Source organism: Phascolarctos cinereus, unplaced genomic scaffold, assembly GCF_003287225.1.
Source record: "Phascolarctos cinereus isolate Bilbo 61053 unplaced genomic scaffold, phaCin_HiC Scaffold_4;HRSCAF=312, whole genome shotgun sequence".
Lineage (NCBI taxonomy): Eukaryota > Metazoa > Chordata > Mammalia > Diprotodontia > Phascolarctidae > Phascolarctos > Phascolarctos cinereus.
In genome coordinates this window covers 195,007,245-195,024,133 of record NW_027555847.1, presented here as the reverse complement: position 1 = coordinate 195,024,133, position 16,889 = coordinate 195,007,245, and the positions used below count along the sequence as shown (strand labels likewise).

At 36.6% G+C, this 16,889-nt stretch overlaps 2 protein-coding genes across 3 annotated transcripts in view; both read left to right on the top strand.

The window, feature by feature from the left end:
• PLAA (phospholipase A2 activating protein) overlaps window positions 1-1,692 on the top strand; it is a 34,555-nt gene extending 32,863 nt beyond the window's left edge. The window contains 2 exon segments of the mRNA XM_020970032.2: window positions 141-305; window positions 967-1,692. Coding sequence (XP_020825691.1) covers window positions 141-305; window positions 967-1,532 — 731 coding nt within the window. The 3' untranslated portion in view covers window positions 1,533-1,692.
• A 3,700-nt stretch (window positions 1,693-5,392) lies between these two features.
• CAAP1 (caspase activity and apoptosis inhibitor 1) overlaps window positions 5,393-16,889 on the top strand; it is a 57,857-nt gene continuing 46,360 nt past the window's right edge. Inside the window, exons 1-4 of one of the 2 annotated variants that reach the window (XM_020970036.2) lie at window positions 5,393-5,697; window positions 10,883-11,089; window positions 14,667-14,751; window positions 16,172-16,247. In XM_020970036.2, the coding sequence (XP_020825695.1) occupies window positions 5,551-5,697; window positions 10,883-11,089; window positions 14,667-14,751; window positions 16,172-16,247 (515 nt within the window). In that variant the 5' untranslated portion in view covers window positions 5,393-5,550. The remainder of the gene's footprint in view (window positions 5,698-10,882; window positions 11,090-14,666; window positions 14,752-16,171; window positions 16,248-16,889) is intronic. The other variant, XM_020970037.2, reaches the window with a different exon arrangement.

Genomic DNA, 16,889 nt, shown 5'->3' with positions numbered 1-16,889 from the left:
TCTCAGGGACAAAAGACTGTTTTCTTCCATTAGTGCATCCCATAATGTACATGCAAACATTTGGCAAGTAAATGTTGACTGGCTGATTACAAATGATGTTTCTGTGATATTAATGATTTTAACTTTTGGTCATATCCTAGGTAAATTAAAAGAACTTAATGGAACTGCACCTGAAGAACAGAAGTTAACTGAAGATGACTTGATACTTCTTGAAAAGATACTGTCTCTAACCTGTGATAGCTCTGCAGAAGGACCCACAGCTCACCAGCTTCAGACTTTGTGGAAAGCTGTTAACTGGCCTGAAGGTATATAAAAATGTTTAAAGGGGAAAATTATATAAATAGGTAATAGGACAGAGTTTTAATGATTTTAAAACAAAATCAATTATCTGTTTTCCATTGTGTTTTTAGGTGACATCTAAAATTTGGGGTCATCACTCACATCTGTTCATAAAGGTTTCTCATTTTGCAAGAGTATCTTCCAAGATAGCAAACTCTCAAAATAGGAGCATAGGTACTAGAGCTGTGCTATATATATGTAATGTTAGTTCTCTGTAGGACTACGGAACTCTATTGTTAGAGAGAGGAAGAACCGCCCCTGGCTTCTCTCAGTGTAGGACATCTCTGCAACTTAAAATTTTAGAGAGTTGCTTGAAACAATAAGGGGGGTTAAATGACTTGCCCAAGGTCACAAAGTCAGTATGTATCAAAGACAGGCCTTGAACCCAGATCGTCTTAGCCCCAAGGCCACTTCTCTATCCACTATACTGTGTTGTCTTTCTGGTCCTTATAAATACATTTAAAATACGAAAAATTAAAATTGTAACTTTTCAGGAATATAGGCATTTTGTAAAGTGGTTATGTCTCTTAGGAATAACATGCATTTTAAGAAAGTGGGTTGTTTTTGTTTTTCATGGAAACAGTAATTAAGATTCATTCAACTAACAACATTTTTTTCAAAATATAGATATCGTCTTTCCAGCACTAGACATTCTTCGGTTGTCAATTAGGCATCCCGCTGTGAATGAGAATTTCTGCAATGAAAAGGAAGGTGCTCAGTTCAGCAGTCACCTCCTCAAACTTCTGAATCCTAAAGGAAAACCAGCAAACCAATTGCTCACACTCAGGACTCTTTGCAATTGTTTTATCGGCCAGGCAGGACAGAGGCTGATGATGTCACAGAGGGAATCATTACTATCACAAGCAATAGAACTGAAATCAGGCAGCAATAAGAACATTCATATTGCACTGGCTACGTTGACCCTGAACTACTCTGTTTGTTTACATAAAAACCATAATATTGAAGGTAAAGCTCAATGCCTGTCAGTAATCAGCACAGTCTTGGAAGTTGTGCAAGACCTTGAAGCCACTTTTAGACTCCTTGTGGCTCTTGGGACACTGATCAGTGACGATTCAAATGCTGTGCAATTAGCCAAGTCTTTAGGAGTTGACTCTCAAATAAAAAAATATGGCTCAGTATCAGAACCAGCTAAAGTAAGTGAATGCTGTAGGTTTGTCCTTAATTTGCTGTAATTGTTTTTACTATATGGGGACCTAAAGTTATGCCTTGATTAGTGCTTTTTTTTTCCATATTTTACATGACTGGATATAATTGAAAAATACTGTGGATGAAGTAAAAATTAAGTTCTGTTGAGTGGGAGGGAAAACAAATAAAAAACAATTTTTGCACTAATCGTAAACTGTGATACTTTCCTATATGGCTACGGGTGGATTTTAGAGTGTATAAAACAAATAAACATAAGGAAGTTTGGTGAAACAGTCATTTGTAAAAAACAAATATAGTGGATGTTTTTATCACTACCCAGTCAAAGAAGAATGAAAGGACTGATTTGGAAGGGTGTAATTTGCCTGTATTTTTCCTTTATATACAACACAGAATTATTTGGTGTTGGCTTTTTATTCTGGTGCATCAATTTTCATTAGCAGTTATCAACAATATTGATTTGAGGGCTTGAGAATACACATTTAAACTTTTAATTAAGTGCATTAAAAATACCTTTTACGTATTGGACAAGGGAGTGTGGTGAAGTGGAAAGAATACTGGCCTTGGAGTCAGGAGTACTGGGTTCACATTCTTTCTTGGAGACTTACTGGCTGAGTGACCTGGCCAAGTCTCATAAGGACCTTGAATTCTAATTTTCTCATCTGCTACATGGGTCTGATAATATTTATACTACCAGGATCAAAGGATTGTTGTGAAGAAAGCACTTTGTAAACATTAAATCGCTGTAGATGTTTTTTTTCGATGCAAATATGTGGAGCAAATCACTCAGTCTCATTATATGTGATGTATAAATTCAGATAAGTTTGGCATCTAACATGTTATTTGAGTACCAGTCCTACACTTCAAAGCAGTTTTCCCTGCCATTATTTGGAGTATTTGATTTTTCTCTCTAATTTTGACACCTGCTAGTTTATGCCAGGCCATCAGTTTATTCTAAATATACATTGAATTTTAGATGGCCATTGCTAAAGTTAATGCAATAGCTGATTATGGTTTGATGATGATTAGTCAAAGAAAGGTTAAATTATACTCTTCATGCCCATCCACATAAGCAGAGAAGGCTACATTTATATATTAGTGGAGAAAAGCTTTTTTTCTTGGTATGTTAGCACATTTTTTATTTTAGTTACAACTCGCATGCATTCATTTGTACATTCTTAGTATTAGAGAATTATGTGTCCTTGAACTATTTGTCCTGGCTGTCACAGATTTTTTTAATTGCTTTTTTAAACTTCATGAGGCCATTTTTGTTCTCATTTAATGAAACCACTGATGCTGTTTTTACACCATAGTAATTTTCAAGTGTTACCCAATTGAATGTGTCCTAGTGTTGAAAAATTGCTAAGTAAAAATGACCAGCTTATCCATAGTTCTGTTTCATCTTATTCTCTGGGACTGAGGTTAACTGTACATAAGCAGGTTTAGCACTGTTTTAGTATTTTCAGTTATCTCTAATAACTGGATATGTTTATAACAAGTTTATCTTTATAAAGTTCTTTATAGTTATGAAGCATTTTACATTCTATGTATTATTTGAGCCTTATCATACTTCTTGTATTATTCTGATTTTACAGATTAAATTCTATTCAGCAAACTTTAAGCACTTGTAAGTCCAGTACATTGTGCTAGGCAGTGGAAGATACCAAACTTAAATAAACAGAGTCCTTGCACTTGTGGAGCTCACAATTTAGCAGGCACACATCAAATAGAGGTACAAAGTGCTATGTGAAGTCCACAGTGGTAGAGACTGAAGTAAGCATTCATAGAAATTATTTGAGTTTGACTTTACAGCATAGGTTGGATTTAAACAAGAAAAGGTACGTGGAGAACAGCATGTGTGCTGCAGCAGAAACATGCTGTCTAGGTGGGGAATGTTGAGTTGTCCAGCTTAACTGGAGTACTGAAGAAGTGTGTAGATAAAAGGAGTATGAGATAAGGCAAGGGAGATAAAAGATTTAGAAGACCTTGAATACTAAGCTGGTAGAAAACCATAGAATGGCTTTGTGCAGATAGCATTGGTATAGCTAGATGAGCTAATGAGAAAGCACTTGTTTTGCGGTGTGCCAAGGGGATACAAATAGAAAAGTTAAGACAGTCCCTTATACTCAAGGACTTGAGAATTTGGGTGAAAATACTATTACAATAATCACCAAGTAGAGTTGGTAATGAAACCTTGGGATTATCAAACTGACAAGACTTGATATAAGAAGTGGAAGGGGGAAAAGTTAAAGGTAATCCCAAAGTTTGAAACATGAGATCCTAGGTAAATGGCAGTGTCACTGACTTAAATTTTCAAACCTTAAGTCAGGAGGAATAGGTTTACAAGATGAAGGCATATTTTAATGACGCATAATGTGAAGTTAGTACTGAAACCTAGTATTTGTGTATTGAAGGCCAGTGCTCTTTCTACATTAGACAACTGGTTGAACATATAAGCATGGTATTCACAAAACCATTCATTAACTAAAAGACGTAAGTAAAGTAGGTATGGTACATAATGTCATGTGATAAATAGGTGTGAATGTGTAGAGCTTCCAGAGGCCTTTGAAATTTAATCCAGTCTCACTTTATAAGCAGGTAAACTGGCCTAAAAGGGTGATTTGCTTAATATACCAGCATCGACAGTGGATCCTAGATTTAGAACCCAGATCTCTTGAGAACCCACTGCCTTTTTCCTTTATACATCATAGCCAGAATGGCACTATGTTTAGATTGCTTAGCTTTTAAATAAGATTATTATAATTATTATTACTATTATTTGCCTCTCCCATTAAACTTTAAGATCAGGTGACCTGGAAGAGAAAAAAAATGGAGGTATCTGAAGTTGATTGTGAGGGGGAGGGGCCATAAAGGATGAGGCTTGTGTTTATCAGGAACAAGAATTGCTATAGGCTGTGTATCCTGTACCCGAAGCATTTATTAAGCGCCTATCTTGAGCTAGGTACTATGTTAAACTCTGGTGATAGAAATAAGAGGCAAAAATAGCTTCTGAAAGGAGCTCACGTTTTAGTGGGGGAGACTACATGAAAACAATTATGTATAATATGTATACAGGACAAATTGGAGATAATCAATGGAGAGAAGGCACGTTAAGGAGGATTGGGGTAAGGCTCCTTGGACCAGGACGGAGAAAGTTCCAGGCATGGGAGCAGCCACTGTGACAATTTCAGAAATTGGGAGACTGGAGTTTCTTACGTAAGCAAGGGCAGTGTCACTGACTGTAGAGTACTTGGAGGTGGGGGTGGGGTGTAAGGTATAAGTGATGTACTCAACCTCTCATAACTGCATGAATATAGATCCTAAATTGGAATCCAGGTCAAATACGGATTCATTGCTTTTTTCCCTTTATACTTCACAGTCCAAATGACATTATGTTTAGATTGCTTACCTCTTAAACAAGATTTTTTTTGTGTGTGCCTGCCCCATTAAACTTAAAAAATTAGGTGACTTTGAACAGAAAAAATTCATGGGGGGGAGTGGGACCCGGGCAGGGAAGCGGGGAAGGGGGCGCGGGGGGCATAAAATGTAATTAAACTGGAAAGTCAGGAAAGGGCCAGATTATGAAGGGTTTTGAATAGAAAAAGGGCGATTTTGTTTTTGATTCAGATGGTGAAGGGGAGCCACTAGTTTATTGTGGGAATGGTGGTGACATGTTAGATCTCCGATTTAGAGAGATGATGCAGAGAAGCCAACCAGAAAAATTTCTCCCCACCCCGGTAAAGACAAATATCACAAAAACCCCTCGCTTCCTAGTCCTGCATTCCTGTGGGTCAGACCCAGCAGCACCACCACCAAGACCCGTCTTCCCTAGGAAGACCGCTCACGTCCCAGCGTGCCGCAGACGTACTCAAGCTCCCGGAAGTGGCGCAAAAGGAATGGAGCGGGGGCGGAAGTGGCGTCACACCGTTGCTCTGGAGGTTCTAGGTGAGCCTGTGGTTCTCTCCCCGCCGAGGAGCAGCGCTGAGGGAGAGCTGAGGCTTCGCGTTACCTGAACTCCCTCCGTCGAATGGTACCCGCGGAGTGGGCATGACGGGGAAGAAGTCCTCGCGGGAGAAGCGGCGCAAACGCGGCCGGTCGGAGACCGCGATGTCCACGGCGCCTATTCCGGCGGGAGGAGAGAGACGGAAGCGGAGAAGCACGGACTCTACGAGTCTCCCTCTTCCCCAGCCACAGGTGGGGCGGCCCATCCCCCCGACCCCCTCTTCCTAACCCCCTTCTGCAGCCGCGGAGCTCTGTGACGTCACAAGGATCCTGCGGGAATCCGGGCCTGGAGCCGGGGCTTACCCTGGTAACCTCCGCTCCTGGTGCTTCCTTCTCTCTAACATCTTCCCAGCTATCCTCCCTGCTTTTCTCTGTCTTTCCCCCATCCCCCCTTGGAGGAGTGAAGTAGCATCCCTGGGCACTTGTCACAGTCTTGGAGGAGTGAAGTAGCATCCCTGGGCACTTGTCACAGTCTTCATCTTCACACACTGTAATGATTAGAAATTCTCTTTCCCCTACCCTGTGCTAGCTCAGACATCCCACACCCAGTTACTTGATAGGACTTGTAGCCTCAGAGCCTTCGTCTCTTTACTGATGAGGAAACAGACCTCCCCTTCCCCAAATCTAATGACTTGCCCAGTGTCACACAGGCAGGAAGCAACAGATTTAGGATTTGAACCCAAGTTCCAAGCCTGTTCTTTCAACCATACTACCTCTTCTTATACTTAGGTGTTTTGTGCATTCTCCAAGGTCATCCTTAGCTCAACGTCCTGCACTTCCATCTTTAGTCTGAACATTGTTCACTTCAGAAATTCTCTGTCATACTCCCTATTATGCGGGAGCTAAATTTGGATAGACTATTGATATTGGGACTAATCTAGGTGACACTGGATAGAGTGGAAGACCTGGAGTAAAGGATGAGTTCAAATCCAATCTCAGACACTAGATGTGTCACCCTGGGCAAGTCACTTAACCTTATTTTCCTCAGTTTACTCATCTTTAATATGAGCTGGAGAAGGAAATGGCAAACCACCCCATTATCTTTGCTAAGAAAATCCCAAATGGGATCAAGAAGAGTGGGACACCAAAAAACAAGGAGCCTTTGTACCTTTTCCTGTTAGTGGTGTTAAAATGTAGAGATGAAACTTAGTAGCAGACAATACCAGAAGAGGTGTTTGATGTCTATCTCCTAGAAACCCATTGCACATCTATTGGTTCATATTCAGATATGTAGTTACTTCTTACTTCTGAGGATTGTAGCCTTTTAATAAATTAACATTTTACAGAAGATAAGTCTTAAGGAGTCTAGAGGAATTGTTTATGTGTTCTCCATAAAACTTAGTACTTTGTGAGTACCATGAAATAGTGTCACATACTTTCAGTTCAGTATTGGGTCACTGGTAGTTCATATTTTAGTCCAGTTGCTACTACTGAATGACAGAATAGTCACAGTGAAATTTCATCAAGAATCATAGAGCTGGAAGGGATGTTAGAGATCATCTTCACCTCCCTCATTTTACAGAGGGCAAGTCACTTAGTCTTTCTGTGCATCAGTTTCCTGTATTGTAAAATAAAGCCTTGAACTAGAAGCCCCTTTGGCTCCAAATCTAGGATCCTAAGGTATGAATCTATAGGCATTATAAAACTGTTAAAAGAGAACAAAACCAGAACATCGAAGTAGTCTCAGAAATCAAGCAGCATTTTATTTGGGTTCAAATGGTTGGCCAGTTTTTTAGCTAGTATACGAGGTAGGTATATTTAAGCTTCTCTTTGTATTCCCAGTGCCAAACATTTTAGTGCTTCCTAAGTATTTGTTGAATTGAATTGTTGAATTATTTGTCTGAAATTGCTTTCTCTAGGATTATCAGTTTGGAATGAATTTTAAAAGACCATTTATTAAGGACTTACCTATGCACCAAATATGGCTGAGCACTGAGGATACAAACACCTGCTTTCTCTAAGAGGGAGAAACTATGGGGAGTTGTGGCCAAGGAAGGATTATGTTGGTTTGGAGAGTTACTGGGGTGTTAGGTGGAACTTTGGGAGAATGGATTGACACCATTTTTCTATGAACAATGGTAGATTTCATTCGATTATGGTTCTAGGAGTGAAGAAGGTGGAGGAGAGCGGCAAACTTGTATGAGATTGCCGGTAAACACAGTGAATCTTGTCTAGAGCAGATCCTAGATGTGATCTAGAGGGGAAAAAAAAACTCTTAAAAAAATGATTTTCTGAATTACTGTATTTAATGAAGTATGGTTTTCTCTTTCACTGAGTATGCACCTCCCTTTTCTTTCTCCAGATTATCATCCCAGGGTGAATCAGTTCATCTCTACAAAAACCCCTACTCTCAAACTCTTATTCCTTTCTTCTTGCCTGTCACACCTTGCCAAAGGCGTATATATCTGATAGATATGTCTATCATCTGTCTCTTCTTATTCATGCTCTGCTGAAAGGAGTTGAAAGAAATCACTTACCTTCACTACAAATTCCTGTTATAATAATAATAGCTAACATACATATATATGTGTGTATATATATATATATATATATATATATATATATATATATATATTTATTTATTTATTGTTTTTTTAGTGAGGCAATAGGGGTTAAGTGAGTTGCAAGGTCACACAGCTAGTACGTGTCAAGTGTTTGATCTGAGATGGATTTGAACTCAGGTCCTCCTGACTTCAGGGCCAGTGCTCTATCCACTGCGCCACCTAGCTGCCCCACATTTATATATTTTTAAGGATTGCAAACCTCTTTACAAACATTGCCTTATTTTATCCACACTGCAGCTTTAGGAGGTAGGTGCTATTATCCTCATTTTATAGATGAGGAAAGTGAGGCAAACAGGCTTCTTGACTTATTCGGGGTCATATATCTAATAAGTGTAGTATAAGTCCAAATTTAAATTTAGGTCTTGTGCCTTCACTACAGCAAGATTCTCCCTAATCAGATTTGCTGTCCCACACTCTAATGGTGATTGTTATAAGCCTTTTTTTGTCTCTCTGTAAGTATTACATGGCATCTGCCTTTGCCCCCCAAATAGAGGCCATTCAGCCAGAACTCTTCTTATCTCATAACATTCAGATGTCTTCTCCCACTCTCTCTGTCTTCATTCCTGTCTCAGTTAAAGAGATGACTTTTCTCCTTGCCTAGGCCTACCACTCTACATGCACCCTTGATCACTTTCTCTTCTGTCGTCTACAATAGATTGGCCCTATTATCATCCCTACTCTCTGATCTTCATTCTTAACCTATCAGCTGGCTCCTTCCCTGATTGATGCCCATGCTTTCTCCATCCTTCAGAAATTCTTACTTGATCTTGCCATAATTATTGTCTGGTATCTCTTTTCCCCTTCTCAGCTAAATTTCTTGAGAAAGACATGAACTTCCATTTCTTTTCTTCTTATTCTCTTCAAAACCTTCTGCCATCTGGCATTCCACTGAAACTACTCTAAAATTGCCAGCAATTTCTAAATTGCTGAGCCTAATGTTCTTTTCTCAAATCCTCATCCTTGACTTATCTGTAGTTTTTGATCGTCTTAATCACCTTTTTCTCCTGGATTTTCTCCTCTCTAGATTTCTTTGATACTGAAATCCCAGTTCTTTTATCTGTCTGACTGTTCCTTCATAGTCTTCTTTTTTGGAATTTCATCTGTAACATTCTCACTAACCATAAGGGTCCTTCAGACGTCTGTCCTGTTCCCCTTTCTACCTCTACTCTCTCATTTGGTAACTTCATTTCCACCTTTAGGTTCCTTTATTATCTCTTTGCAGATCATTCTCAGATCTATTTCCAGGTTTAAACTCTCTCCTGAGCTCCATTTCTGTATCACTACCTGCCTTTTGGACATGTCCCTTAGGCATTTCAAACTCAACAAGTCCAAGATAGAATTCATCTTAATCTCTAGATCCTTCCCTCTTCTTAACTTTTCCTGTTTCTATCAGGAGCACTCTGATCCTTCCAGTTACCGAGACCTACAAGCCAGCTCTTGTTCTCAACTTCTCACTCTCAGGCTCACATATCTAGTCAGCTGCCAGATGGTGTTATTTGGTGGCACAGTGGATAGAGGACTTGCCTGAGTTCGGGAAAACCTGAGTTCAAATCCCACCTCAGACACTTACTGGCTGTGTAAAATGGGGATAATAATGGTACCTACTTTTCAGGGTTTTTTTGAGGACCAAATAAGGTAATAATTGTAAAGCACTTAATATAGTACCTGGCACATTGTTGTTGTTCTTCGGTCATTTTAGTGGTGTCTGATTCTTCATGACCTAATTTGGGGTGTTCTTGGCACAGATATTGGCACGGTTTGTCATTTCCTTCTCTAGCTCATTTTGTAGGTGAGGAAGCTGAGGCAAACAGGGTCAAGTGACTTGCCCAGAGTCACACAACTAGTAAGTATCTGGAAGCCAAATTTAGACCCAGGAGGATGACTCTTCCTGACTGTGACCCAGCACTCTGTGCACTGAGCCGCTTACTTGCCCCGGCACATGTAAGTGCTAGATAAATGTTAGCTCTTCTTCTCTTCTGCTTCTTCCTTCTACCTCCTCAGTTTTGAATGTGTACCCTTCTCTTCACTTGCATGTCTACCAACCCTAGTTCAGGTCCTCATCGCCTCTCGTTTGGCCTATTGCAATAGTCTCATTGGGCCTCCTGTCTTGTCTCCCTTCTTCAATCCATCCTCCACTCCACAGTGAAAGTGATTTTCCTAAAGTGTAGATCTGGCATGTTAATTTCTACAATTACCTTAATGTTCTGTTTTATCCAGGATAAAATTTAAAATGCTTCAGTGTTTAAAGTCCTAAATAACTTGACTCCTTCTTACCTTGACAGTTTTTTTACACTCTACTGTCATTTGTGAATTCTGTATCCAGCCTCTCTGTCCAAGTCTGGTCTACTTGCTGTTCCTCGAATGTGACGTTTCCATCTCCATCTCATTGTATGGCTGTCCCCATGCCTGAAATGCTTTCCCTCCTTCTCACCTACACACACACATATGTATATATACACATACATGTATGTATATGTATATCTATATATTTTGCACATGCCTATTTTTCTGTCCAATTTCAGTGTGAGCTTCTTGAGGACGGGGAACAATTTTGCTTTTCTGTATGTTTGTTGGCCAGTTGACTATTATAGTAATTACCTTCTTTGAATTTTTCTCATTCCAGTGGGAGACTTATATGTAGTTATGATGGTAAGGCACATCTTTAATTTTTTTTTATCCATTTAATTTTTTATTAATCCAGACTTGTGATTTTATAAGTATAGAGATCTCTTGGTCAGGAAACACCCTCTTTGATATGATATTAAAGCATATCAACAATTTGTGCCTTAACTAATCTAAATCTTTGATTTCAGGAAATGAAATGTCCATTGCCATCCGTGGAAAGAGAGAAAGAAAAAGAAGTAGAGGAGCCTAGTGACATTGAAGAAGGTGGATTGGACCTCACTGTATCACTAAAACCAGTTAGCTTCTACATAGCAGATAAAAAAGAAATGCTTCAGCAGTGTTTCTATGTCATAGGAGAGAAGAAATTGCAGAAGATGCTTCCTGATGTCTTAAAGGTGCTGAAATATATACTTTTTCAGACTCAGAGTACACGTGGATTGAATAAGCCTCTTGTTTTGAAAAAGTAAAAATCCTAATTTTATGTCCTTTTCCAGGAATGGATGGAGAGATACTGTTCTTGTCAGAATTGTGAGACCTTCTCTTACCCTGTTAAGAGTTTTTTTTCAGTAGGGCTCTTGAGGTTGGACAAGATTTAATCTTTCTGAGAAAGGATTTTTAAAACAAGTGCATTTACACATTTTGTTATGTGAGAATGGTTGTTTAAGAATGGGAATGAGAATGAGAATACATAGCTTTTACTATGTATATCTCAGACATCTATAGAACCCCTAGTATATAAAATATTTATCCAGAATGTAAGTGCTAGTGTAAACAACCTAAAATTGGTCATGGAATCCAGTGTACCCTGTACCATATTTTAAGAAATCAGTACCTTTATATAATTAGTTAATTAAGGATTGAGATGTACAGATATCATTATTTCCATTTTAGCATGTTTTGGAAAATACTAACATTTTTTTCACATATCAGGTCTGTATTTGCCAAAATTTCCACACAGAATTTCACATTTTTATGAAAAATACAAAATATTGAATTATAAATCCTTTTGAGTGAAAAGATTACTTAGTATGATTCTTATCCTGTCTTTGCCAGATTATGACGATAATAATAGAGTTATATAACTTTAGGCTCCAGAAGTGCTACTTACTTGCTGTGTGATGAAGACAATTTCTTTGTGCTTGTTCTTTTGCAAAAGTGGAGATAATCTGTCTCTTAAGTGATATTATAAATCTAACTATGAATCTCTACAGACTTAGCAAAAGAAAGATATTTTATAAATGTTCAATGGTGTTATTTTGAGGAATTGAGAACCAGAATTATAATCCTTTCAAGTAAAGGGAGATAGTTGTACTTCAAAGAAAAGTAGGAAGCTTACCAAGAAGAAAAAAATTTTGTTGCTGAGTGTAGCTAAAAATTCGTAATAAATGATAGTGCTAGATTCATATTTTATAGGCTATCAGAAGAGACAGTAACCTTAACATCATTTTTAACTTGGTAGTCATATTTCTTAAATGAAAAAAAAGCACATAGACTAAATAAATATTGTAAGTTAATTTTAAATCTATAATCCAAGGAAGTTAACTGTCCCCCAGATTCATAATTAATTCCTATAATTTGAAATAGTATGTATAATTTTAACCTTTTTTTTTGGTCTACTGAAGGGAACTCAAAGTCCAATTTTATAAAAGGTTATTCAAGGGTCATATAAAAGCATTATACTTACTGTTAAGATCTGGATTTGAGTCACAGTTTGGTCAAGCTGTGTTACATAGAGCACATGGAGGCAGTGTGGTCTAGTAGAAAGAAAATTATTAGATTTTGGGGTCAGAGAATATGGGCTCACATTTTACCTTTGCTGCTTACTACTTGTTTTAATTTTGGGCAAGTCCTTTCTCCTCTCTGGCTCTCTGTTTTGTCATTTGTAAAATTAAGAGGGGTGATTAGATTGATCTCTTAAGTTCCCTTTTATCTTTGAATCCTATAAACCTAAGTTTCTTAACCTCTTTAAGACTTTGTTTCTTCTGCAAAATGGGATTAACAGCATTTGTTATCTCACAGGAAATTGTTTATTAAGCTAAAGTAATATATATAAATGTGAGTTGTTATTGTTGTTATTATTTTCATCATCTTATATAGCTGTGGGGAATCATTTAAGCCTGAGTAGGCAAAAGATTTATACTTAAAACATATTATAGCTGATCTTCACCTCTAAATGTTATTAATTTGCATTTCACTGATTTGGAATTTGATAATTCCAGTTCAATTCCAAATGAAAAAAGTGGTTGCTGAATAAGTGAATATAAAGAAAATTCTGATTATACCAAAGTACATATACATTACCATTCACACCATTTTAAAGCATCACCTTAGTTACTATGACAAAATTTAAATACATCAACAAACATGAACATTTTAATATGCAAAGAACAGAAAAGAGAAATGTGTGTGAAACTCAGAATTTCTGTTACATAGGTTTTAAAGAATGTCTGTAAAATTTAACAGAGTAGTAAGGCTTGCCTGCTTTTCTATGTCCTCTTCTGAACCTCCTCTTCTCCTGTTTATTTGTTCAGTGTTTCGTTGATGCTTTTTTCTTTCTTTTTGTTTTTGTTTTTAATTTTTTTTGCATCACTATTATTACCCACCAACTTCCTCTTTCCTTCATATAGAACCTGTCTCATTACAAATATAGTCAAGTAAAGCAAGTCAAGACATTGTCTGTATCTGAAAATTATATCATTTTGCACCCCAGTCCTTTACCTCTCTGCCAAGAAGTAGGAAGCTTGCTTCATTAATAGCCTTGTGAAATCATGATTGGTCATTGCATTGAATAAAATTCTGAAGTCTTTCAAAGTTTCTTTCCCTTATTATCATTGTGGTCATTGTTCTAATTTTGTTCACTTTACTCGATGTGAGTTTACATAAGTTTCCCTAATTTTTTCTGAATACATCATATTTGTTATTTGGTTCAATAATACCCTAGTAAAAAACCTTAATCTGTAATTTGTTCAGCCATTTCTTGTTTGATGGGCAGCACCCTTGTGTTTCCAGTTCTTTGCTACAACAAGAAATGCTACTGTATGTATATGTGTATATGTGTGTGTGTATATTATATGTATGTATATAAATGTATAAAATATGTATCTTTATACTTATGGGCCTTTCCCTCTCAGGTGGCTGTATATGTTAAAATATTTGCAAGTTTCTGAATCTATCTTGATTTCTTCATGTACTTTAAAATAATGAAAATTGTATTTGTTTAAAAATGTTTGAGTGGCTTTACCCAGAATTTCCATTATATAAAAAGGCAATTCTGGAAGAAATAGAGATATTATATTTTTTCTTGAAAAACTATTATGTTCATTTCCATTCTAGAACCAAGTTTAGCCTCCTTTTTTGGTTGATGGAGTGAATGTTGAAACATTTATCAGGTGGATTATGTAAATGCAGGAAGGATCTTAGATATCTCCTAGTATGGGAATCTCCTCTACCAACATGGATCACAAACCATTTTTGACTTAGATAAGTCCTAGGGAGTTTCTGAGTCATATGGAGGTTAAGTGACTTACTTAAGGTCCACCAGCTAGTTACTAATTGTCAGACTTGGAACATGAACCCAAGTCTTTATGATTTCAAGTCCAGATCTTTAACTATTATGCCATGCTTTCTTTATCAGGTAACTTCCCCGTTGTACTTAGGGTTACTATTGAATGTATTGTAAATACATTTGATATTGAATGTGTCTTAATACTTACCCTTTTTCAGTTTGTTCTGTTACGGTAAATGAAGTTTTATACGTAAATGTCCTCTTGAAAAGATGTATCTGATTTTCACTATCTATTTAACACTTTTCAGATACTTTTTTCAGTTTTCGTGATAAGAAGTGGCTTATGTAAACCTCTGCAAGGCCTTAAATATGTTAGTCAGTGATTTAGCTAACCAGTCATTTATTTTAAGTAGTTTTCAAGAGTATATTGGAAGTATTAATGTATATTTGTTTGTCATTTTCCTTAGAACTGTTCACTAGATGAAATAAAAAAACTCTGCCAGGAACAGTTAGAACTCCTATCAGAAAAAAAGCTCTTGAAGATTCTTGAGGGTAAGACTGCATATATCTTTATTAAGTATAACTTATTATTACTTAGTTTGATATGAAAACACACTATTTAATATTCTCCTTATTACCTTTGATTTCAAGATGGGGTAAGTTTTAATATGCTTTCTTCTCCATGATAAAATATCAGTTATGCAGAAGACCTTCTGAGATTCAGTTTTTTTTCTTTCAAATTATGTATATACAAAATAGACTACAGTTTATATAAAAATGAAAAATTAATTTAACAAAAATTCTCTCAGATATACTTAATCAAAATGTCTCAGAAAAAAAGCAGCTGTTGAGAAGTTAGAAATTTAGCTCACCTTCATTAGCCTGGTACATACACCATGGAAAAATTATTTAACTTGAAATCAGAATACCAGGGTCTTGGCTCTGCTGCTCACTATCTTTGTGCTCTTGGGCAAGTCCTTTAACTTCTCTTAGCCTCAGGCTACCCATCTCTAAAATTGGTATTGATGCTACTTGCACTGTCCAGCTTGGAAGGTTGTTGTGAACTAAGTTCTTTAGTTCTTTATAAGCTTTGAAGAGTTATGTGAATGTGAGTTGCTACACTTAATAACCTATTACCTTGCTTTTAGTTATTTCATAAAATTGCATAATTATGTATCCCCTCTAATTTCAGTTATAATTGGTGACCTGGTCACGTAATAGTGGTATCAAAATTTTTTTTACTATTTTTTTACTATTACTACATTTTTTACTATTACTTATATATTTACTATTACTTATATACCCACCTACGTAACATTACCTTATTTGATCAAATAATTAACCATATATGCCTGACCTTCCATCTTTTATGGTATAAGTTTTATTTTGTCTGGAACTGAATTTATTAGTGGAAGAAACTCACTGAGGAAAATCCTTCTAACAGTGCCAACTTACAGTGTTAGAAAATTTCCTGGAACAATCTTTGTGTGATAGAAATAGGACCTTTACCCAGATCTTCATTACCCTGAAGCCAGCTTTTCATTGGCCTTTCATTTCTAAGAATCATGCCCTTAATCTCTTCATTTTCATTCCAAAAAATCCTTCTTGGAAGTGTATGGCAGTTTTCATGTTAGCCTTATTGGTCAAAGAAGAAAAAAATAGACGCTGAATTTCTAGAGATAATTTAATCAGGATAAAAATAATTCTTTTGAATACGACAACTTAGGCAGTATTCAAATATGTATGAATGTGTGCATGCACACACAGGAAATAAGCTTTAAAAAAAGACAACTAATTTATTAATAAAATAATTGACTTTTCAGGAATAATAACTTTAAGACAAATTTTCAACAACTGGAAAGTTCTTCAGTCTAGGTGCCCTCACCTCTTTAAAAAAAGGTAACACTTAAGTATATGAAATAAGGTCAATGGAATGTAGGCACAAATTTTCATGTAAATTTCATTTACTAAGGTGAGAATGGGATCGACTCTGATACGGAAGAAGAGGCAGATGATGGATCTAAGATGGGATCAGAATCAGTCAGTCAGTGAGTGAAAAAAATTCATTTTGAGTTATTTGTATTGTTTCATGTGAGTCTTTATAATTCTTGATCTGTAGCATGTAATTAATTTAGTAACATGAGAGAATTTATTGGCTTTTTGGCTTAATCCTTGTATTAATCCTTCCTGGATGTATGAAGAACAGTGTCAGTAGCTGTGGCTATCTAATCACAGTGCTTTCAACTTATTATCATTTTTAATGGATTTTGCTATTGCCTTTTTCTCCTCCTGTCATGTGGGCTTAATTTTGAAAAAGGAAAGTTTGGTAATGATGTTGGTTGACATTGTGTAGCCTAATTGTTACTCAAGTTGTAAATCAAAATTGAACATGAATGAGATTATCACATGTCATTCTTGTTTATTTATATATGGAATTTTTTTTTCATCTTAAATTCATTTTTAAATGTTCTGAAATAAATAGGTTGATACCATGTAAGTATAACTTTAAAAAAACACTCAACTACTTCGGTCTTATGATACTTTGTCTCCTAAGCATATTATATTAAGAATGCATGCTACCAAAATATATCATACCAGGCTACCTCTACAAAGTTAGAATTCTTAGACATTAGTGTTGTGGAAAAAGCAGAATGTTCACTGGAATGAAATCAGATGCACCACTTTTTGGG